General features: G+C 45.0%; 1 protein-coding gene across 8 annotated transcripts in view; it reads right to left on the reverse strand.

Annotated features, from left to right (window-relative positions):
- ABLIM3 (actin binding LIM protein family member 3) overlaps positions 1–22,694 on the reverse strand; it is a 103,538-nt gene that overhangs the window by 52,808 nt on the left and 28,036 nt on the right. For all 8 annotated transcript variants that reach the window (XM_036423919.2, XM_045576894.1, XM_036423913.2 and 5 more), the window contains exons 3-5: positions 10,263–10,400; positions 3,235–3,418; positions 1,020–1,132 (exon numbers count right to left, since the gene is read on the reverse strand). In XM_036423919.2, coding sequence (XP_036279812.1) covers positions 1,020–1,132; positions 3,235–3,418; positions 10,263–10,400 — 435 coding nt within the window. The remainder of the gene's footprint in view (positions 1–1,019; positions 1,133–3,234; positions 3,419–10,262; positions 10,401–22,694) is intronic.

The following is a 22,694-nucleotide window of genomic DNA, read 5'->3' on the forward strand; positions in this document are numbered from 1 at the left end:
CTGGGGTGTTGTGTGCTCACCCACCTCAGCAGGATGTAGCCCTAGCATGCTGACTCTGCTGCTGCTATGGCTGACAGCCCCCTGCACCAACACAGTGATGCAGCACAGAAAGCTAATGGGTTTCATTGATTCTGCCGACAAGGCCAGTGAGTGTCACATAGCATGAAGGAATACTGGAGCCTGGTGTGGTTTACTGAGACCCAGGGGGCCGGGTCCCTGTGTATATGTCAGTAGCCTGACAGGGGTGTCTGGGAACAGTGATTTAGACATCTTACTGCCAGACACACTTGAGTGGAATGGACATTCCACAAATTAGAATGACTGTTCCAAGGTACACTCTTTATCTTAAGTTCCCCTCCCCCTAATCTGTGGTTTAGTGATAAAATATGACGTTTGCTATAGCATGGCAGAAGTCCTTCTCATTCCTAGATGGTGATCGTCAATCTTATGAACAGAGAATGAATCACCCAGGGTGCTTATTAAGAATGAAGATTTCTAGGTTCCTTCCCATAAGTCCAAAGTGAGCCTGGGACTGTGTTTTTCCCAGTTCTGCAGTGGTGCTGATGCAGGGGTGCACAGAACACACTCTAGGAGACACTAGCACAGCCCTTGTGGTTCACTCCCACATGTTCTCTTTTGTAAGACATGTCTGAGAATTCCCTTTTAGTGGGGCTTGTAAAAATGGAGAACCACTGGCAGCAAAACACTTGGTCAGCTTCAATGGGGCGCCCTTGGGAGGTGGATGCAGAAGGGAGATAAGTTCAGGAGCCCAGCTCATCCCAGAAAAGCCCACCCGACGGCACAGGCCATCACTGTTTATAGTCAGCAGCTGCTCTCCCTGCATTTGTGCTTAGGGAAGCTTGTCAGTCTGGGCCACATGCCAACTGGGTCATGATCCAGAAGTCCTCCCAGCTGGGAACCTCCTACACTTCTCTCTAGGCCTGCAGAAGCCATAAATGGAGCTGAGACAGGGGAGCCCTGGGAGACAGGGAAGTAGGTGCCCAGTGGGGAGGACTCACGGCTTGGTCCGCGGATCTTGATGGGTTTACTGCTGGTCATGGACTGGGAGCACGTCTGACACACACACTCCTTCCCGCTGAAGGTCACTTTGTCTCCAATGGGGAAAGGCTTCCTGTAAGGGGGCGAAGGAGAGATTCAATACGTCTTCTCTGGAGGGATTCTGTGTCTGCTGGTGCTCGACAGCACACGTCCTCGGAGCTCTTTGGTAACACACACAGCTTGCCTTTAGAGCACCAGATAAATTCAAGCACTGTTCCTAGGGTCAGGCTGACTAAACCACTCGTTAGGGCCAGGGCAGAACTGGAAGCCCACTTGGGCTAGTTACATGGTTTCAACACGGGGAGACTCATGACAGTTAAGCATACATTTCTTATCAGGAGAATGAAGTGGTTAGTAACTCCTCCTTGAGTTTGTTCTTTCTAGAAGGATTGTTTGCATCCCAACTTGATTTATCCTTGCATGTCTAAGAGAACTCATTAAGCTGCCGAACTTACCATCCAGGACCTTTAGAAGTCCACAAATAACCTCTTCCTCCCGCAGCTCCAAGTTCTCATCTGTGCATTTTGAGTCCCGCAGCTCTGAGTTCTCAGGCTCATACATGGCCGTCTTCCCTAACTAAGTATACACTGCATCCAGTACCCCACACTGTCCATCCTACCACCCAGCTCCTCTTGCATCTGGTTTTGGACACTCATCAATACAGACTCTGAGCATAGCCCCCGACATAGTCTGCCAGTGGCTCCACTGCCCTTGTGTAAGCAGTGTGGGATGATGGAGGGTGTCCTGGGGGCAAGAGTTGGGGAGCAGCATTCGCATAGTTCAGGCATTGACTCATGGTAGAGGGACATGGCATGAGCTTGGGGAGATACTATATCTCTATGGTGCTTGACAAAATTTTATACTGTATGGACCCTACTGTGCTAACCTCTGGTGGGTCTGGGAATCCAGAACCCAGGGCCCAGGTTGTAAGAGATAGAGGATGAATGAATTCTACCTCTTTCGCACTATCATTGGTCTCAATAAAAAACCCTTACTGGTAACTAACAAGTGGTTATTTTATGGGGAGGATAATCCTATATAATAAGAGAAGAATGTGCTAATTATTCATTAATTACGTGAGGTGTATCAACTGAGTGTGATGACCAGATCACAGATCTGCAAGAGGGTGGGGCATTGAACTATAAGTGGGCAGCGGAGAGCTACAGGAGGGTGCAGGGAAGCAAGCTATGAGGGGGGGGGGGGGGGGGGGGGGTGGGGAGGGGGCAGGGCAGCAGGTGGAGAGCTACAGGAGGGGGCAGGGCAGCAAGCAAGCAGAAGGTGGAGAGCTACAGGAAGGCAGCAGTGACCTACTGGCACACGGATTCGTGCTCAGGGCTACTAGTTAATCTATAAATGCCTTTCCCAGTTTAAAAATGCATATGTTTTACTTATAACTTAATCAGAACAGACCATTACACTATAACATATTTGTGGTCAGGGTTGAGGTTTTATTTATTTTTTTGTGACCTTAATGTGGCACTTGGCATACAGTGGACCCTTAATGTGCACTTACTTACTAAGTTAACAAGTGATTGGGATGCTAGGAGTGGGAAGGAGAGAAGGAGTGAGATTTCCTTCATCTATCAGATACCCTGAGAGGCTAGATGATTATCATTATGATAATTAAAATAATAATACTAATAAAAGTGGACACAATTATGTATCAGTCACTGAGCTAAGATCTTTGGGTGCTTCATCTCATTGATCTTCATGAAAACCCAATGAGGTTGGAATGGCTTTGATGCCCATTTTATTAATTGGGAAGCTGAGGTTTAGGGATGGAGTCACTTGCCAGGATCCTGGAGGAAGGCTATACACAGGTAGCTGAGTGTGGGAGTGCGGCCAGATGCTCATGGCTTCCAAACTGAGTACTGAGGTTAAGGAACTCCGTGGTTCCTTTGGGCCTTTTGATGGAAAATGAGAGGCTGTGTGTGGGGGCTCAGGTCCTCCCTGTCTTCATTGCAGGACAAAGTAGTGTTTTACATTAGATCACATTTGACAAAAGGGTTAGCTATTAAAAGGTTTGAAAACCACTGGGCTTTTAGATCCTTCCACCCCTGAGATTCTAGAAACCAAAGTGTCCAGCCTAAAGCCCAGAAAGCCCCAGAACTGCCCGGGAAAGGCCGTTTCTTCCCTTCCTTGGGGGCTTAGCAGAGGATCCAGCCTCCCGCTCACCTGCACAAGCTACACACGAAGCACTTGGGGTGGTAGGTGCGGCCCAGGGCAGAGATGACCTCGCCGGTGATGAAGTCCCGGCAGCTGTCGCAGCGGGTGCCATAGAGCTGCTGGTAGTCCTGGGTGCAGATGTACTCCTGGTTCTTGAAGAAGAAGCCGGACTGGGCCAGGCCGCAGCCACACACTTGAGGAAACAGGAGGGAAAGAAGAGCAGATTGAGTCCAGGGAAGGTGTGCAAGCACGAGGGTCTTGTTGGAGACAAGGCCAGCATCTGATTTGGTCATGAATGATCAAAGAATGGTGGCACAGCCGAAACCAGTTTGGCTCAGTGGATAGAGCATCGGCCTGCAGACTGAAAGGTCCCAGGTTCGATTCCAGTCAAGGGCATGTACATTGGTTGTGGGTACATCCCCAGTAGGGGGTGTGCAGGAGACAGCTGGTTGATGTTTCTCTCTCATCGATGTTTCTAGCTCTCTGTCCCTCTCCCTTCCTCTCTGTAAAAAATAAATAAAATATGTTAAAAAAAAAAAGAATGGTGGCACATCAGACTCATGGGTCTTTGGGGCCAGTTTTCCTTAAAGTATGGGCTGAAGACCACTCATATCAGGATCACCTGTTTGGTTTCTTAAAATGCAGGTGCTTAGGCTTGAATCAGACTCCCTAAGGCTGGGCTTGGGATCTGCATTTTAACACACTCCCCAGTGATCTGGTGCACACCAACTGAGACCATTGATGTTATACAATCCTCTCAACAGTGAATGAAAATTTAAGGCCATGTGGCTCACACTATGCTACATGCTGATGTATCATGAATTTGATAAAGAATCATTCAGTTATAAAATTCCAGGGCAATTCTTACAAGCATGACTCTGGGCTAGGTGTTTTAGGTATGGGGACCATGCACTCCAAATCCCAAAACGGACTCAATTTACAATGGCAGTGGGATGGATGATTTGAAGATTATAATCTGTCCTCATCACAGCCAAAAAAGGTGCATCTGTTTCCAGGCATGAATGATAAACACAGTCCCCAAACTGTGAAGAGCTCATATGTGTGTTGAGGAAGATCATACTGAGCATAAGTCATGGTGACAGGCCATGGGCTGGTGCAGGTAGAACATTCTGTGAGTAGGGAGCACAATTAGTGGGGGAGGCTTCTTGAAGGAGGCAGCTCTTACATTGAACTTTGAAGAACAGAATAAGCTGAAGCATAGAGGCAGGAAGTTGCAAGTGATATTTGTATGGAGATGGGGCTGGGGAAGGAGTGCTGTTTTCAGGGATTGGAGGGCAGTACTACATGGAAGTATTGACAGGCCGGTGGAGGAGGGCCCAGGTCTAGCTTTGTGCTATACTAAGAAGCTAGGAATTGTTTTTTCTTTAGTTTTTAAAACCATAAAGAAGTTATTTTAAAAAAACAAAACATAGACATATACAAAAGTAGAGAGAAGATGTTAGTGATTCTTCATTACTGAGTTGCAAAAATGATCAATTGTCTTGGTAGCTTTTGAATAGAGAGGCAACATGATTTTATGAGGCATTTCATTAGGTTTTGGAGATGTCCTTTTGGACAACATGAAGATGTATACAACAGAGAACAGAAGAGTAGGTGGATATAATCATAGGTGAACAACTGAATCACACGTGACTCTTCCTCGAAAGAACTTAGAAAGGTGGGAAATGAGAGCAGAAAGAGGAGGCAAAATTTCTTCTAAGAGATTGAATGGCTCTCAGGGCCACCAGAACTTCTGAGTGTATTGATCCAGCTAAAGCAAGGATGGGCCCTGGCTGGTTTGGCTCAGTGAAATGAGCATCGGCCTGCAGACTGGAGGTTCACGGGTTCCATTCCAGTCAAGGGCACATGCATAGGTTGCAGGCTCAGTTCTCACCCAGTGGGGAGTGTGAGGGAGGAATCCAATCAGTGATTCTCTCTTATCATTAATGTTTCTGTTTCTTTCTCCCTCTCCCTTCCTCTCTGAGATCATTAAAAATATATTTTAAGAAATGATAAAGCAAGGATGGGCCAGCCAGAAAGGGGCTGGTCGGCAATCAGAGGCTTCTGGAGAGTCCATTCAAACCCTCAGACCAGCTCCCTTGTTCTGAGTACATTCACCAAGCAGCTGTCTGATCATTTGACTTTCTACATAGATTGCCTTTGGGAGAGAAATGGCTGGTTAGAGTAACATGCACAGTGGTCGGCAAACTCATCAGTCAACAGAGCCAAATAACAACAGTATACAATTGAAATTTCTTTTGAGAGCCTAATTTTTTAAACTTAAACTTCTTCTAATGGCACTTCAAAATAGACTCGCCCAGGCCATGGTATTATGGAAGAGCCACACTCAAGGGGCCAAAGAGCCGCATGTGCTTGAGAGCCGCTGTTTGCTGACCACTGCACTAGAACAATGGGGAGTCACAGCTCTTGTTTACGTTAATAAACAGGCCCTCTGGTTTTCTATATTGGTTTCCTGAGGATTTTATTAGCATGAGTCAACTTTCTCAAGTGTGGCCAATAGTGGGGAAACCAATGAGACAGAGTTTCCAAGCCTGTAAGTGTGAGGACCTGGCTTGGACTGGGTGACATCACCCCAGTAAATACCACCCCATCTTGAATAAGGAAAGTTGTTCTGCAAAAGCAGCCAGGTTAAAATAGGAGCGAATTCCAGGTGGATGCCAGAAATATTTCTCAAGTGTTTGTTCACCTTGCAGGCCAGAGGCTGGCTTCCAGGGCCAGGGAGAGTGAGGAGGGCAGCCCCAGATGTCACCGCCCCAGGGGGCCAAGGCAGCACAGCAGGAGACATAGTGGTCTGGTGGGAGTCAGGCCCCCTGGGCTTTGGTCTTGTGCTGCCACTAACTCTCTGGGTGACAATGAACTTGGCCCTCTCTTGTTTGGGGCCTCAGTTTACTTATATGTAAAATGACCTGAGCTTTTCTTTGACTACCATCCTGTGAGTCCAGGGAGAAGGAGAGCTTCCTTCAGGACTCACGATCATCCTAAACACTTTAAACTCAGTGTGAGGTAGAGCTGGAGGCCCTGAAGCCCACCCCTGTGGAGAAGCAGGGTGAGTGGGTGGAAGTGGTGGTAAAGGTGAGCCATGGGGAAGGGTTCTTCCTCCATCAGGCTTCATGAAAATTCATCACATCAAACAATGCCGGGCTGGAGGGCAGGCAAGGCCAGAGTACAGGCTGTTCTGAGGTATGCAGGTGGCCGATCAATTGACTTCATGGCTGTGGAATTAGTTAGGTCATGGCTTACGACCTCATTGGAAACAGCTCCTGTTTTTTCCCTTCTTTTCTCTCTTTTGTTTCCCCGTCAACTCCACCCCCGGAGTCACCTCTCCCAGTGGAGAAAACCAGGAGGCCACAAGAAAACTTAGAACAATGAGTTCCTTCTTTTCCCCCAAGGAGCTAAAGGAGGAAGTTTTTGGTAGAAAGGATGCTAAGGCTGATAAGAATCTCAGGGGCTCCTGGAAGTACAGTGGGGAGCATGGGGATGGAAGGCGAGCTGGCCCACGACAGGTGTCTCTGGGGAGGCCTCACAGAGGGTCTGTAGTGCGGAACTGATGTGGAATCAGCATACCCAGAAAAGTCATTATTCCGGGAATCAAAAATATAAAATCTTGCCCTGGCCCGTTTGGCTCAGTGGATAGAGCATCAGCCTGGGGACTGAAAAGTCCCAGGTAAGATTCTGATCAAGGGCACATGCCTGGGTTGGGGGCCGATCTCCAGTGTGGGGCTTGCAGGAGGCAGCCAATCATTGATTCTCTGTCATCATTGATGTTTCTATCCCTTTCTCCCTCTCCCTTTCTCTCTGAAATCAATAATATAATCTTAATTTTTTAAATTTATTTATATTTTATTGATTTTTTTACAGAGAGGAAAGGAGAGAGAGAGCTAGAAACGTAAATGAGAGAGAAATGTCGACCAGCTGCCTCTTGCACATCCCCTACCAGGGATGTGCCCGCAACCAAGTACATACCCTTGACCGGAATCGAACCCGGGTCCTTTCAGTCCGCAGACCGACACTCTACCACTGAGCCAAATCGGTTTCGGCAATAATATAATCTTAATTTTAAAGAGAAGCAGCTCAAATGCTTTGACAATAGACAGAATATGAAAAGTTAGAAGTGCTTTGAGAAAATGGAGAATGAATGCTCTCTGTGAATACAGAGCCTAGAAGGACTTACACACAGCCTGGGCACGTTTCAGTGGAACATGTACTGTTTCGTGGATCACTGCCCATGTTCCTATTCTACCACTCAGATATGACTTTGAAAAAGTTGCCTCACCTCTCTGGAGCTCAATTGCCTCATTTATAAAATGAGATGGTTAGGTGGTAACTGAGGACACTCCAGATCTGAGAGTCCAGAATTCTGGCATATAATTCTGTTGATTTTCAACTTTTCAAACAAGACTGAGTTTTATGAAACTTCAAAATCAAAGCATTAGAATGGCCCCTGAGGGTGATCTAGCTCATTACTTAAAATATTTAAATTATGAAATACATTATGCATGCAGAAAATGTATAAAATATGTATGTACCATTTAAAGAAGAAAAATAAAATTCACTGCTAGGTATCTGCTGCCAAGTTTACTAAATAGAGCATGACCAGCACCTTGGGAGCCTATTTGCCTCTCCCTAAAGCACATGTGTCAAACACAAGGCCCGCAGGCCAAATCCGTCCCACCAGGCCTTGCAATGTGGCCTGCACCGCGCTGTCATCACTGCACTCCGCTGCGTTTCCATCACAATGACAGTTTATGACTGTTCAGTAAACCATTCGGCCCGCGATTTAGGCTGGATTTTAGATTTTGGCCCCTTCTCTGATTGAGTTCGACACCCCTACCCTAAAGCATCCCTTTCCCACATTATCCCAAAATGTATGTTGTTCCCTTGCTTTTCTTTAGTTTCACTACCTGTGATGTATCCACAAACAATATAGGGGGGATTACGGATAGACATTTTGATACAAGTTTTATTCTCTTCTACCCAGTGCCAAAGTTGGTACAGCTGTGTCTCAGTATTGTCTCTGTCTCCAGAGCCAGTTTTTCTCATCCATCTAGACCTTGAGAGTAAGACCTTTGGAAGGGAAATCTCAGGCCTCCTATTAGATTCCTGCTTTGGCCAGGCTCCAGGCTTCGCCTCCTGCTCTCCGTGGTCCCCATAGCCACAAAGGTAAATGCTCAAGGTCTCCCAGGGTTAGCATAAACCATCAGGATTAAATCTGGCATTGGCAGTCCCAGCAGGATTTCTGCTTTTATTTTTGCTTCTCACCTCTTTCTTTCATGTCAGCACAGTAGTGTGTATTAAAAAAGTTGTAAAAGAAATTCATAGAGATTTTAGATTTTTCAAATGAGAAGGTTATTTAGTGTAACTAATCCCTGGAAACAAAATCCTCCATTTGTTTCATCTCTAACTAAGCAAGTTGATATTGACAATGATACTCCTTTCTTCCTCCTTAGAGTCCTCATTAAAAAAGATTCTACCACCTCCCTGTGACAGACGTCAAAATGGTCAAATTCCTCCCTTCTCTGCATTCACACCCTAGAAATCTGATCTGCAGATCCACCCAGAAAAGGCATTTATTTCTCAGTGATCTTTTTCTTTCTCTTTCTTTCTTTTCTTTACAGATTTACTTATGTATTATTATTGTTTTTCTACTAGTTAACAAAATTATACAAGTTTCAGGTGCACAATTCTACAACACATCATCTGTACACTGTATTGTGTGTTCACCAGCCCAAGTCAATTCTCTGTTCATTACCATTTACCCCTGTCCCTTTCCCTCCCACCCCCATCCTTATCCAGCTCCCTTTTCTCCTCCCTCCAGTATTTCTCCATAATCTTGAGTCTGGGTTGGCCATTTGACTTGCTTTAGCCAATGGGACATTAAAAAGTGTGACAGAAGCTGAGGTTTGAATTCTGAGACCACATGCAAATGAGTCCAAGCCAAGCAGCTGGAGGATGAGGAGCCATATGGAGCCACTCAGGTCAACAGACTGCCAACACAGCCAGCTGACCTACCACGTCATCATGATGAGGAAGGTAGAGATAAGCAAAGCCAGCTCAGCCCAGTTAACCCAGAGACTCATGAGTAAAAGATTGTTTTAAATGACTGAATTTTGGAATAAATAAAAGACAACAGATACATTCTCTTAAGACTATAATTGCAGAGTCATAGCTCAAACCTCCTTATAACAATTCTATTATCTTTGTCCTAGCTCAATTTCTGGTGATATAAAAATGGTCACTCACCAAGATACTCTTGCAGGTCAACTTGCATTAAAGGTGTCTGCAAATTCTCAATATAAAATTTAAATCACATCAATTAAAATACACCCCATTTATGCTTCCATAAACAAATTAAGGAATATTTAATTTGTTTGCCCAGCGCTGAATTCAGTTAGGTCCCAAGGAAAGAAATCCAGGATTTTCCCCAGTGGCAGGGGAAGTCAGTCTCAGATACATGAGGCTGAGGTTGGAAGCAGTTACCAGAATGAAAGGATCTAGAGGTTTTAATTGACCTTAAATTCAATATACATCAGTGGTGTGGAGTGACTCCTCAGGAAGTATTAGTTGCGTTAATGCAGTTCTTCACACTATCATAGAATAAATGTTCACCTAAGAGACATGTTGAATTTTAGCTAGGACAGCTTGCTTTTTCATTCACTGTCAAATGGATTTTTAGGCACAGGGCAGAACTTTTTTTTAAGAGGTGTAAGGTAAGCTTGCAGGGTTGCCTTTTTCCTCCAGGGTCAACACTATCATTCTGGGGTCACCAGACTCCCTCCCTCTCCTCCATATCCCAGCACTTCCCATCCCCTTCCCTCCCTCTTCACTCCATACTGCTCAAGGAAAGTCTCTCTCTCTCTCTCTCTCTCTCTCTCTCTCTCTCTCTCTCTCTCTCTCTCTCTCCTCTGTGTTTTTCTCTCTGTCTCTCTCTCCTGTGTTTGTTTATCTCTGTGTCATGTCCCTGGGATGGGAGCAGGGCCAGCAATCTGAGAAGGAAGCTGGGAATTTGGGCCTCCTACCTTGACAGGTGAAGCATCTGATGTGGAAGTGGTTATTGTGGACTCGAACCACTTCCCCTTTGCAGGTGTCTCCACATCGGTAGCACTGGATGGCATTGGAGCTGCCCCGGGGATTGTAAGGATTCTGTTGATAAGGAACTGTAAGAAGAAACAAAGTGATCACCATCCAGAAGGCTCTCATTCTTTACAAAGTCTGCCATAAGACATCATTATAATGTTAACTGGAATAAAAAGCAGAAAGGGTGCAAATGCTGAGCAAAGTATCTTCAGTATATCATCAGGCTAAATATGCGATCTCAGGCATCATTAGAAGGGAGTGGCATTAAGATGGGAGTCCGTAAATCTCCTTAAGCAGGCAAAGACTCAAGCATAAACTTTTCTTGCAACAAAAGAGGCCAAATTCACAAATGAAGAAAAATAAAAGAGGAAATAGAGTATTTTAAGTTAAATAATCCAGAAATACCATTTTAGGGTGTTCTCTGGGTCAAAGCCGGGCCCCAAACTTCTCAAAGGGAATTTAGGGCTTGAGTTGTCTCAAGGGTCACAAAGAGATGGGTGGCTGACAATGGGCCTTTCTGTTACATCCTCTCTTGTACCTCGGTTTTCACATCTAGAAAATGGGTGTGGTCAATGGTGGCACAGACTTTCCATAAAAGAGGCACAAAAGGAGGCAGTCTAGTTGGAAGGAGGTTGACAAGGGGACTCGTCTTAAACATGCCTTTGAACAGCACTTTCATAGCATTGAGAAGAAGTCAAAAGTGCATAACTGAGAGAAAAGAGGTGATGGAGGTTTGAAGGGGCTGAAGTCACTGGGGGTTGGAGCTCAGAGGGCAGCATTTAACGGAGTTCGGGGTTCAAGAGCTCTACTAGCCTATTGAGTCTTTTGTTCTCTTGCTTTGGCCTTTTCATGGCTACTTTTCTAAATCTCCCTTCCCTGAGGTAGACTTTGCTTGACCATTCTAAAATCTGCTCTCCTGAGATTTAATCACAGTAGGCACCTGCCTAGAACTCGAAACATCAGGGTTGGGAGAGATATTAGCAGCTGTCAGTTCCAACCTCATTATGTGTGAACTGTTGGAATAACTGTGTTAGTGAGGAACCGAGTTTTCTCTTCTATAGGAAGACCCCAGTGGCACCATGAAAGAATCACTGTTACTTCATTCTCCCTCAAAGTGGAAAAGTCCCAAAACTTCTACTCATTCTCTATTAGGGCAAGGCTCACTCTTATCCTGGCTATAAAGATGATCTGATTGAAGGGAAATTGGTATCTCTTTAAAATTAATTAATAGAAAAGCAAAGGCTATTTATTCAAAGGTCACTATAGTAAGGGAGTCAGCCCCCATCACTGGCGTTTTGGTAGAGACTCAGAGAAGTGGGAAAGCTTTCTGGTGGGAAAGGGAAAGATCCAGGTTTTCCTGACTGGTGGCTGTGGGCCTGGGGAAGTTCTAGGAGGCCAGGTAGAAGTAGGGTGTCCTATGTGACTGGTTAGGGGTACACATTTGACTCTCTCTGGTTGGTCCTAAGTTGGAAGCAAGGACAAAAATTAGGGATGAGATCTGGGTGTTTTACTGATTTTCCCCCCCATTCAATATTATATTCATTTCAGATATACAGAATGCTGGTTTGACATTTATATAATTTACAATCCTGATATCCACCTGGCAATACATCATTTACAGTAGTATTGACTATATTCCTTATGCTGTGTTTTATATCCCTGTGACTATTTTGTTGCTACCAAATTTGTACTTCTCCATCCATTCTTGGTGTCTATCATTTAGACATGTTGATAAGGAAAACTGTCTAAACTCTGAATAAGCATATTACAAGTTACTCTGATTTACAGGAACCTTGAGCTGCCAGGGAACTTAGAGATCACTAGTTCAGGGATTCTGTACCTAGTGTGATAGTTGTTATGTCTGTACACTGAAATTTGAATCTGTTATTCTAGGCATATGAAGGATTGTACATGATGACTTGCTTGGCAATGAAATGTAAATGGAAGTTGTATGTCACTGCTAATCAAAAGCCCTACATGCCACTATGTGACCTGCCATGTTGCATTCCCCATAGCCCAACATCTAATGATACCTCAGTTGGTGTGTAGGGACAGGTCAGCTTAGATTCCTGATTTAGCAGTCTAACCCAGGATGATCAACTACCAAGAGCAAGGAAACATTTTTGCGGTTATAGCCTATAAGATTTTTTTGTTGCTGCAGCATATCCTGACTAATACACCTGGGTTTAATACTTCTTGCTAATTAAATATAAAATTTGGTGTTAGGTACATTTTCCTATAGTATTCTTCAGATTTTCAAAGATTATCTCTGTAACCCACCCTCCTCTTTTTAAAGACATAGAACAGGAAAGCAGGGCTTTTGATTATCTTCTTACTTAAAGGGATCCTGAATCATATCTGTTCTGTAGAGCAAAGAGCTACCTCCTTAGCCCTGACGGTTAGTTACTTCTGATAACTTTGCTATCTGAGGCAAGAGAATAATACCTTCACAGTCTTTCTTTCATGGAATTCATGCCTCTTAGTCAACTCTTTCCTGTTTTTAATTTAAGACACGAATTAAATGAGTTAGCTAGTTAACTAAATCACAAGTTAACCTATTAAATGGATTAATACAATAAAGCATATCAAAAAGTACATCATGACCATCATATTCTCCCCACAGCTCAGTGCAATTCTTCCTTCCTCCCAAGAATGTCCATAAGCATTCTCTTTGGTCCCATTTCCTTTTCTTCTCCTCCTGTTCCATATCCTTGGAAAATATTTCATTCTCCCCTCTGTGCCTAGTTTGTGAAAAAAATATGACCTTGTTTATATGAACAGTGTGGTGATCTGCTATTGCTGAGGGAAACAAAGCTACAAGTCTGAAAATAACAACAAATAGTATAATCATCCCCAATGATTAGAGCTCTAGAAATATCCACAAGTCTCTCCAGAATCACTGCACAAATTTTCATCTACTTCTTTTAACTTATCTTATTTCTCAAGAACCAACTTACAAGATCAATTAGATTTTTCCTGATTTGATTTTCTGGGGAAATGAATTTGTGATCATGGTCTTTAGTAATAACCGTCTTTGAACAACTTAGATAAAAAGGCAAAAAATTAGGGTGAGGGGATGGATTGGGAAAATGGGCTTTCTTGGACCATTTACTGATGGTGCCCCCTGCCTTGACTTCATTGCATCTCTCAGAATGAGGTTACTGCTTTGGTGATGCTGACTGTGGCTGGACATCCACAACTATCTGAATTTTGTACAAAGTCCCATGAACAGAAATGCATGCATCACTGGTGTGAGTTCTTCCAGATTGCTGATGTAAGCTGTGATTATAAAAGGGCAGCAGTGTAGCAAGATTTGAGCTTTAAGATGTATGAAGACCTTTCCTTATCCAGACAGTACAGATAGAACTCTGGTGGTCCAGGGAAGCTATGCCACATCTGATCCTGGAAGCTACCTCATTTCCAGTAACATTTTGTATTGTTGGCTAATTAAATCAGCAACCTAATCTTATTCTCTGTGTGAGGAGGTATGTATGGAGGATATATTTCTCCCCACAGATCTATAACCCCCTAACATTTTATTGTTGATTTTCTGCTGGTCATTATTTCTACTGATTAAAAATTTTTTTTCAGTACTTTAAAAAATTTTTCTTTATTGATTAAGGTATTACATATTTGTCCTCATCCCCCCATTCTCATCTCAAACCCTTCCCCATGCATGCCCCATACCCCACTGTTGTCTATGACCACTGGTTAGGCTTATATGCATGCACAAAAGTCCTTTGGTTGATCTCTCCCCCCCTACCCCTACCCTTCCTCTGAGGCCTGACAGTCTGATCGATGCTTCCCTGTCTCTGGGTCTGTTTTTGTTCATCAGTTTATGTTGTTCATTATTTCCCATAGATGAGTGAGATCATGTGATAGTAGAAATACATATATAAGAACAGAAAATGGGAGAAGCAATAATGGTTATGCTGAGAGGCAAATGAATCAGTCTGTAGTGAGTTTCTTTCTGGGCCAACAGTTCTTTTAAGTTCCAATTTCAATGTCAAACAATTCCTTATGTGTACATGTCAGCAATGATATTTTAGTTCTGGATGGTGGACAAATGGTGGTAATGCAGGTCCAACCCTGTCAGAAAGTCACATGATTTATAACATTTGTCTCATGGCAAATGCCTTTTTTATTCTAAATTGACTTACACATGAATTTTTGAATTGCTTCATGTGTTAGGAGCTATCCTTGAGAGCAAGGTTTGAGAGTAGCCACAGCCTCAAAGGACATTAGCTCTGCTTACTTGTGAAATAATCAAGACACATAAGTCATATGATGTTTCTGACATGTGTGCAGGGAATCTCTGGCTTCTGTTTAATGTTATTTGGCCAATAGAGGGCATGCGGGAGAGACATTCCCAGTTACTAGTCCTTAAGAGGTGTTGGCCAATAGAACTTCCCGAGTTATGGAAATAAATGTTCTATATCTATGTTGTCTAATATAATAATCGCTAGCCCTATGTGGCCATTGGGCACTTGAAATATAGTCAGTGTAACTGAGGTACTTAATCTTAAATTAAATTAAACTTTAATTAATATAAACTTACATTTAAATAGCCACAGGTGGCTAGTGGCTGCCATAGTAGAACCTAAAGCCTCAGAGCTTCACAAATGGAATACTAGGCATTGAGAGGGGACAGAACCTGAAACCTGGTTGAATTCTATTTATATAAAAATAACATGTGCAAATTAATTCAGGAATACCACCTCAGACTTAAATCGTGTTCTATTTGTGTGTGTGTGTATTTTTGTATTTTTTTTCTATCCCTGAAGCGTTTTAAAGATGTATTTAAAAAATAATTTGCAGTAGGAAACATTACACACACATTCACCCATTCTGAATTTGATTTGGAAACAAAAGATTCTGAGCAGTGAAATAAATACTGATTTAAAAAAAGGAAAATCACAGATTTTCAGGCACCGCAGGAGTGAACAATCTTAATCTTTCCAAAAATAGAAGCAAGAAAATCAGTTGGCAATGGCTGTCAGTATTATTTTTTAAGACAGAAAATTAGCTAGTCAATGCCTACAAGATTAAAAATTAAGGGTCTGAGTCCTCTTTTATATACATACCAAGTCTTTAGCTTTCTAAAAGCAAATACGGTTTAATTCCATAATTAAATTTGCGAGTAAAGCTTTTCCCAAATGTTACAAAGATAATTTAAAATTGTTGGAGCACAACAGATTTGAAGGGGAGGGGCGATGGCCTCCTGGTGAGGTAAAAGGAACTGTGTGTTGAACAATTCAGCATCCAGTACCCTCACCTGGCTGTTCCTCCTTCACCCTGTTCTTCATCTGCTGTGTTTCTCATAGAGCTGGGGGAAACCTGGGTTCTAATTCCCTATCTGCTGATACCTAGCTTTTAATCGTGAGAAAATCATCTAACATCTGCTGGTCCTTATTCCCTCTATAGTCACTGAGGAGCTTGGACACATGATTTATAAAATTCCCTCCAATTAAAAAAAATGAAACCAGAAGCATGAATATATGAAACAGACTGGCCAGTGCCCAAGGGGAGAGGATGGGGGTGACTGGGTAAAGAAGTTAAAGGAAATAGCTAAAGAACAAATATGCATAACCATGGACATGGACAATAATTTGGTAAAAGCCAAGGAATGGGGAGATGAGGGTGGTTGGAGTGGGCAAATAGGGGAGGGAGAGAAAGGGAACTACTACAATGTCAACATTAAAATTAAAAATAGGGGGACAAGAAGAAATAAACCAAAGAACTTATCCTATATAATAAAGAGGTAATATGCAAATTGACCCTCACATTATCATGTCACAAGATGGCCATCTCATGTCGCCACAAAATGCTCACCCTCACGTAATCACAAGATGGCTGCTCCCACATCCTCACAAGATGGCTGCCCCCACATTGTTACAAGATGGCTGGCAGGGGAGGGCAGTTCGGGGTGACCAGGTCTGAAGGGGAGGGCAGTTGGGGAGGACTAGGCCTGCAGAGGAGGACAGTTGTGGGGGACCAGGCCTGCAGGGGAGGGCAGTTGGGGGTGATTGGGCTAGCACGGGAGTGGTTAGGTGTCAATCAGGCTGGAAGGGGAACAGTTAGGGAGCTATCAGGCTGGCAGGCAGAGTGGTTATGGGCAATCAGGCAGCCAGGCAGGCGAGTGATTAGGAGCCAGCAGTCCCTGATAGTGAGAGGATGTCCCCCGAGGGGTCCCAGATTGGAGAGGGTGCAGGCTGGGCTGAGATACAACACTCCCCCCCTCCCCCCATTGCATGAATTTCTTGCACCAGGCCTCTAATATACTTATATACATAGCCCATGGACATGGATAATAGGCTAGTGAAGACTTGGGTAGGGACGTAGGGACTGGGTGGAGGGGAGGAAGGGAAGGAAACGAGAGATCTCTGTAATACTATCAATAATAAAAATATATTGAAAATAAAATAAAAACAAAAACAGATAAGTAAAGATAACATCACCCATTTATAAATTCATATGCAACACACCCCTAGTGTTTCCTGGTCAGCATAAGGTATTTGTTAATCTTACCTGAATTTTACTAGTGTTTTTAATAATAAATTCCTATGTACAAACAAACAAAAATTGATTCTGGCTCTGTATGTTATCAAATTTATTAGTCACTTTTAAAAGCAGATAATGGCATGCTTCCTCTCTCATAAAAACATGACCTAAGTTACGTTCTCTTTACTGATGTGATGCCTGCACAATACTTTTCCTCCTCGGAGGGTCACTTGACCTTGTAGATAAGAGTTATCTTTAAAAGGTAGAAGCACCTATATTATGCGGGGGTATAATTAAAAGAGTGACAAAACTGACTTGGAGACAGTATAACAACTGTGAATAATTGGCTGGAAGTGTAATAAAAACTGTGGGGCTTCTGGTTGAACCGTGAGACATCAAGCAGAGAATGAACCGATTCAGCAATGAGCTCGCAGCCGCCCGGGGCCCAGGAAAACAGGCGGGTGCAGCAGCTGTCACGTCAGCTTCCCCACCACTTCATTGAGCCCAAGCACCCTGGGTGTGTTCACAGGGGTGCGATAAACACAGAGGAGGAGGAGGAGACCCCAGTGTGGATCGGGGCACCTCACAGGTAGAAAGCTATTTGCCTGAAGGCTAGGGTGGGGTCTATACATAAGAGTACGTGGTGGTTACCAACAGGGACCATGTGTTTGATTTTGGAGTTGGATCATGGCCGTGACACTGGTCCTGTTTGCTGAGATAAGGCCACAGAGATGTGGGAGCCTGCACTGAAAGCGGGGAGAAGCACAGGCACCGAGGTTAATGGCGTGGATGCTGGCATCAGGAGCGCTGGGTTTGTGTTCCCCTCCTGCCCCTTGCTGGTCACGTGACCTTAAGCAAGTTAAGTGTGTGGCACCCATCTCAGTTTGCTCCCGTCTAGAGTGGGAATAACTCAGACCATTTGGAGTATTACATTACTTAGATTACATAAAAGTGCTTAGTACACTGCTTGGCATGTAGCTTGGGCTTAAATATTAGCAGTAATTAAGTGAAAGGATCTCCGAAGCTGTGCATTCCTACTTGTAATCCAGTATAGGAATTCTTTCTAAATGACCCCCATCACTTGCCCCTGAGCTTGGCTCAAACATTGTCAAATCCAGTTTTGAAGCAGTCCAACGTGGGCAGAGGTTTTCCCTCCTTGGTGATTGTCGAGAAAAAAACAACCCTTGGCTGCAGCCCATTCGCCACCTTAAGTAACCTCTGCTTTCTTCCCCATCTGAGTGCTTTCTGTTTATGGGTTTCTTTAGGCCACAGAGGTGGGTGGCTGACATGCTTCTGATGTATCCTGCAGAGGAATGTGTGAATTGGGTGTTTCCTGTTGTGGGGATGAGAGGCTATGATTTATGTTATCCTGGGGCGGTGTATTTTGGGCACATCTGCTGTTTCCAGGAGGACATGTTTGAGTGTTTGTGGTGTGTGCTTACTTATACTTAGTGAGCAATCTGTTTTCTGAAAACTCCGATAGGGAGACTGTGAGAGCTGCTTTTGGTAACCCCTAAGGGTCATGCATGTGTCATCCTGTGTCATTACATCTATGTTCACCCAGTGAATACCTGGAAATCAGATTTTTAAAGCAGCAGGGGACTGGGAGGGTATCTATACACCAGACTGTGGTCAACATGAGGGCAGGAACCATTTCTGTCATGTTTTCTACTATACCCTTAGTACCAGGCATAGAATAAGTGTTGAATAGATAACAGAATAAATAACAGAATGAGTAAAATGAGTCCAATGGCTTCACTTCACAAATGAGACAGCTGAGGCCCAGAAGAGAGAAGGGATTCATCTGAGCTCACACAGCAATTTCTGCTTCCCTCAGTGCAGGGAGGCACCCTTTCTGGGACAACAGAATGAAAGACAAGGCAAACCTAGAGGGTTAGCTGGGCTGGTACTGAGCCCTAGGGTCATGGAAAGGTAGAAAGAGAACTCATAAAAGATAACATCACCATAGGGGAGCCATGCTGAGGTTTAGCATTCGAATAGCTGGGGTTCAGGATTCAGGATTCAGAAGCATAGCACAGTTTAAGGAGAATAAGAAATAAGAGGGGTAAATCATAAGGAAAGGCCTGGCAGGATAAGACATGGTATTTAGAGCGTGGTTACTCCGTCCGGAACTGTGCTAAGCAATTTACATATGTCATCTCATTGAATTTTCATAACTCACGAGGGGATATTATTATTTCCCTCTTTTTACAGATGAGGAAACTAAGGCCCAGCAAGCTGAGGCCACTTATCCAAGGTCACAGTTAGTCAATGGCAGAGGGAGGATCTGAACCCAGGCAGTCTGACTCTGGAACTGGTGTTCTCCCCACTAAGCTCTACTGCCTGCCACACAAAACTGCCAACAGTGGTTACCTCTGGGGAGGAAGTGGGCTTGGGGAGGCTAAAAAGATATCTAATTTTTCTGCCAACAGTAATCATCCATCCATTATCCAACTGACTACAAAGATGTGTGTGTGTTTATGTGTGTGTATGTGTATGTGTGTATGTATATTTTTTTTCTTTTTTTTTTTTTTTCACAAAGACATAAGAACAACAGTGGAGGGTACTAGAGTCCAGACCAGGAAACAGCATCTATGGCAAATGGTGAAGAAGCAGGGATGGCTGTCCCCCAGGCCCAGCCTTGAGCAGCTTCCCTGGCTCCGGCAGGTACAGCCCGACAGGTGTGTGTGCCTGGCCCCTGGGAGGCAGGCTCTGCAGGTGCTGGCAGCTGCTGCCAAGCAGAGGTGGGAACAGCCTAGGAATCCCCAGGTCATTGCACAGATGGTCCCAGCCTGGCCACGGTTTCCCGTGTCAGCAGGTCAGTCACACAGTCTGTCACCCCAAGACGGTCTTGTGAAACCTTTGCTGCAACAGAAACTCCTCCACAGCCTCTCTGCCAGGCTCACCCGCCTGTCCCACGGTCGTGGCATGTGGTTGGCAACACGGCTCACGCTGCCTTCTCCAGAAATGTGTTGTCAGGACATGTGTCAGAGCCGCACGCTCCTGGCCAGGCCGGCTGCTCCTGCCTGACAGCCAGCTGCCACGCTACAGCCCTAGCAGGGTGGATCTGGGCCAGACCCCACGGGCCCTCTCCACAGCGGTGTCACAGGCGAGGAAGCCCGGGGCGCCTCCCAGGACAGTAGTGACGTACCCTCACTTGTGTGAAGTCACCTGATAAAATGGGAACTGCATTTTGTCATTCCTTTTGCACATTCAGAAAGTTGCCCAGATATAATGTCCCAGAGTTAACTTTTCACTTATTTCTATATTAATCTCCTGATTGTAAAAGAAAACCCCCAAACCTCATTTCTTTCTTATAACTCAACTAGGTTTCTATTTCAAGACAAGCAGAAACAGTTTCAGCCAGTCCCTTCCCCCTTCCCCCTGCCCCACCCCTCTGCTGCTCCCTGGGGTTGTGTTGGCACAGGGTCTCTTTCTGAGGACTCCAAAGATCCGAGTCTCATTTCTTCCCCGAGGCTCTCCTCCCCTCTTCTGGGCCAGGAATCCTTCTGTTAGCTGGGGGAGAAGGAGCCCTTTCTGCCTCCTCTAACTGAGGCTGAAACCCTTCCTGTTCTGAGGGCACAGGCTTTTGAAACTCAAAAGCCAGGAAGCAACTCCTCTTGTCTCTGGCTTCTGCTGCCCATCCCAGCCCCGAGGCCTTGCTCACTGAGTAGAGGGAAGGCGTCAACAGAGAAATACCAGTTACCAGTGAGCATCTCAAAAATATCATCTCGCCACGCTTGGTCAAGGGTTTTAAAAGTCAGATATGCATGAGTGCTGTGCAAGAGTGGCTGAGGAATAGCCCCCACTCAGGGACACAGAGGAGCTGTAAAAATAGCTAAAAACAACTAAGGTGAATTTGGTGACAACTATGTGCCAAGACCTGTGCAAAGTGCTTTGTACCCATCTCCTCATTTAATTCTTACAACAACCCCACGAGACAGAGTCTATATGATCCCCACTCTAAAGATGGAGCAGCTGGGCCACAGAGAGGTTATTTCATGTGCCTGAAGTCACACATGCGTAAATGCTAGAGCTAGGGTTCAGAGGGCATCAGTAGGTCTAGGAGAAGCTCAGTTCTCTCTCCTCTCCTCTCCTCTCCTTTCCTCCGGGGCCTTCCCAGGAGAGCCTTCTCCTGCCCAGTGTGGCGGAGGGAAAAGGGGGACCTGCCCATACATCCCCAGCAGGGAGACCAGGGCTGCCTTGCACTGGGATTATTACACGTCAGGGTCACAAAAAGAGCTGTGTGTGTGTGTGTGTGTGTGTGTGTGTGTGTGAGGTGGGGGGAGTGGTGAGGGAAGGGGGGGGGGCTGGATTCTGCCCATGGGCCACCAGTTTGGGACTTCTGCATCCAGACAGATAGATGACCACAAAGTCACTTTCAATTACCGTCTGCAAAAAGTTGCACGTTCACCACATGCCTGTAGGACCTGGAAGAACAGAATACTCCCAAAATGTGGCACTCTTCCCAGCATCTCTATAGCTTATCTGAAAAATACTATTTGGGTTTCGTCTGGGGTCCTGGAAACCATGTTGGAAATAGAGGAACTCCAGGAAGCCAGCGATTGTCTTCGTGCTCTGAGTGACTCAGCCCCTTGGCCTCTGAGCCAGAGGTTTTAATACTTATACAATGTTTGCTTCCTGAGGCCCTGGCAGGCCATCAAGCCCTGATATATTGTGGGAAACCCAAGATCATCAGCTGCCACCGGGCTCCCTGGACTTACAGGTTTTCAGTGTCAGAGTGGAGGGCATATAGCAAACATCTCGCCTGGAGGTTTCCACTTTTTTTTTTTTTTTTTTTTTTTTTTTTTTTTAAAGCTATGAACCCTTTCTTAAAATGAAGATATGGCCTCTAGTTATATTGATTTCACTGCCGTCTGCATGGAATGCACACATGATGATCTGGTGCTCATTCAGGGAAATCCCCTTGACTGAGCCTGCTTCCATTGGATGTGGCTCCCAGACATGCTTTATTTGGGCAGCCTGGTGTTTGTTTTTAAACCCTTCCAGATCACCATGGTTCCTGCCTCTTCCTTTGGCCTCACCCCTGGCTGGCTTCCCTCCTGCATTGCCAGGTGCTTGCAGGCACTGGCGTTGTGATCCCTGATCCCGCCTAAAGCTGAAGAGCAGCTGTGACTGCAGTGAGTAGGGCTGGCATGTCACCTACTTGTGACTCCCTCATTCCCCCAGGTAGTGATCAAGGCACCTTCTGTCCCTTGTCATCCACATTCCTGCCATTATAGATGCAGCCCTGAGGTTTGGTGAGGAGAGGCACTGGCTCAGGGTCCCATCATGCTGGCCACACCAGGACCAGCAGGAAAATACCTTTCTTTTAGATCAGGGATAGTGTGCCTAAGGACAAGCTAAAGTGAGGTGTAGATCACACATGTCAGGGAATCCTCAAAGCCATCCTAAGCAGGCTCAGTTCTCAGAGGGCAGAGAGGGATCCTGGAAGTGACCTCCCTGGTGTCTAAAGTGCTTATCCCATTGCTCAAAGCTCTATAAGGGCTTTTTTTTTTATGGCCTCTGCAGTCATCCTCTCACCAGACACTCCTACCGTGTGACTGCGGCACACTAGAAGCTCCCCTCACAGAAATCTGACCCGATAGCCAGGCCCAGGGCTGATGGGATAGCTTGCCATCGTTACACTGCATACCATCTTCCCCTCTCTCCTTCCCTCCCATTCTCCCTTTCCCCTTTTCTCCCTTCTCCCCTCCCTCTTTCCCTTCCTCCCCATTTGGGTCACTGTGACCTCTCACTTTCTTTTCCAATCCAACATTCTATGCATTTTAAGCACAGATGCAATACAAAATACTTTCAGGGGCCAGGCAGGTAACGTCAGTAGAAAATCGATCTACAGGGACCAAACTGGC

Source organism: Pipistrellus kuhlii, unplaced genomic scaffold, assembly GCF_014108245.1.
Source record: "Pipistrellus kuhlii isolate mPipKuh1 unplaced genomic scaffold, mPipKuh1.p scaffold_m20_p_8, whole genome shotgun sequence".
Taxonomy (NCBI): Eukaryota; Metazoa; Chordata; class Mammalia; order Chiroptera; family Vespertilionidae; genus Pipistrellus; species Pipistrellus kuhlii.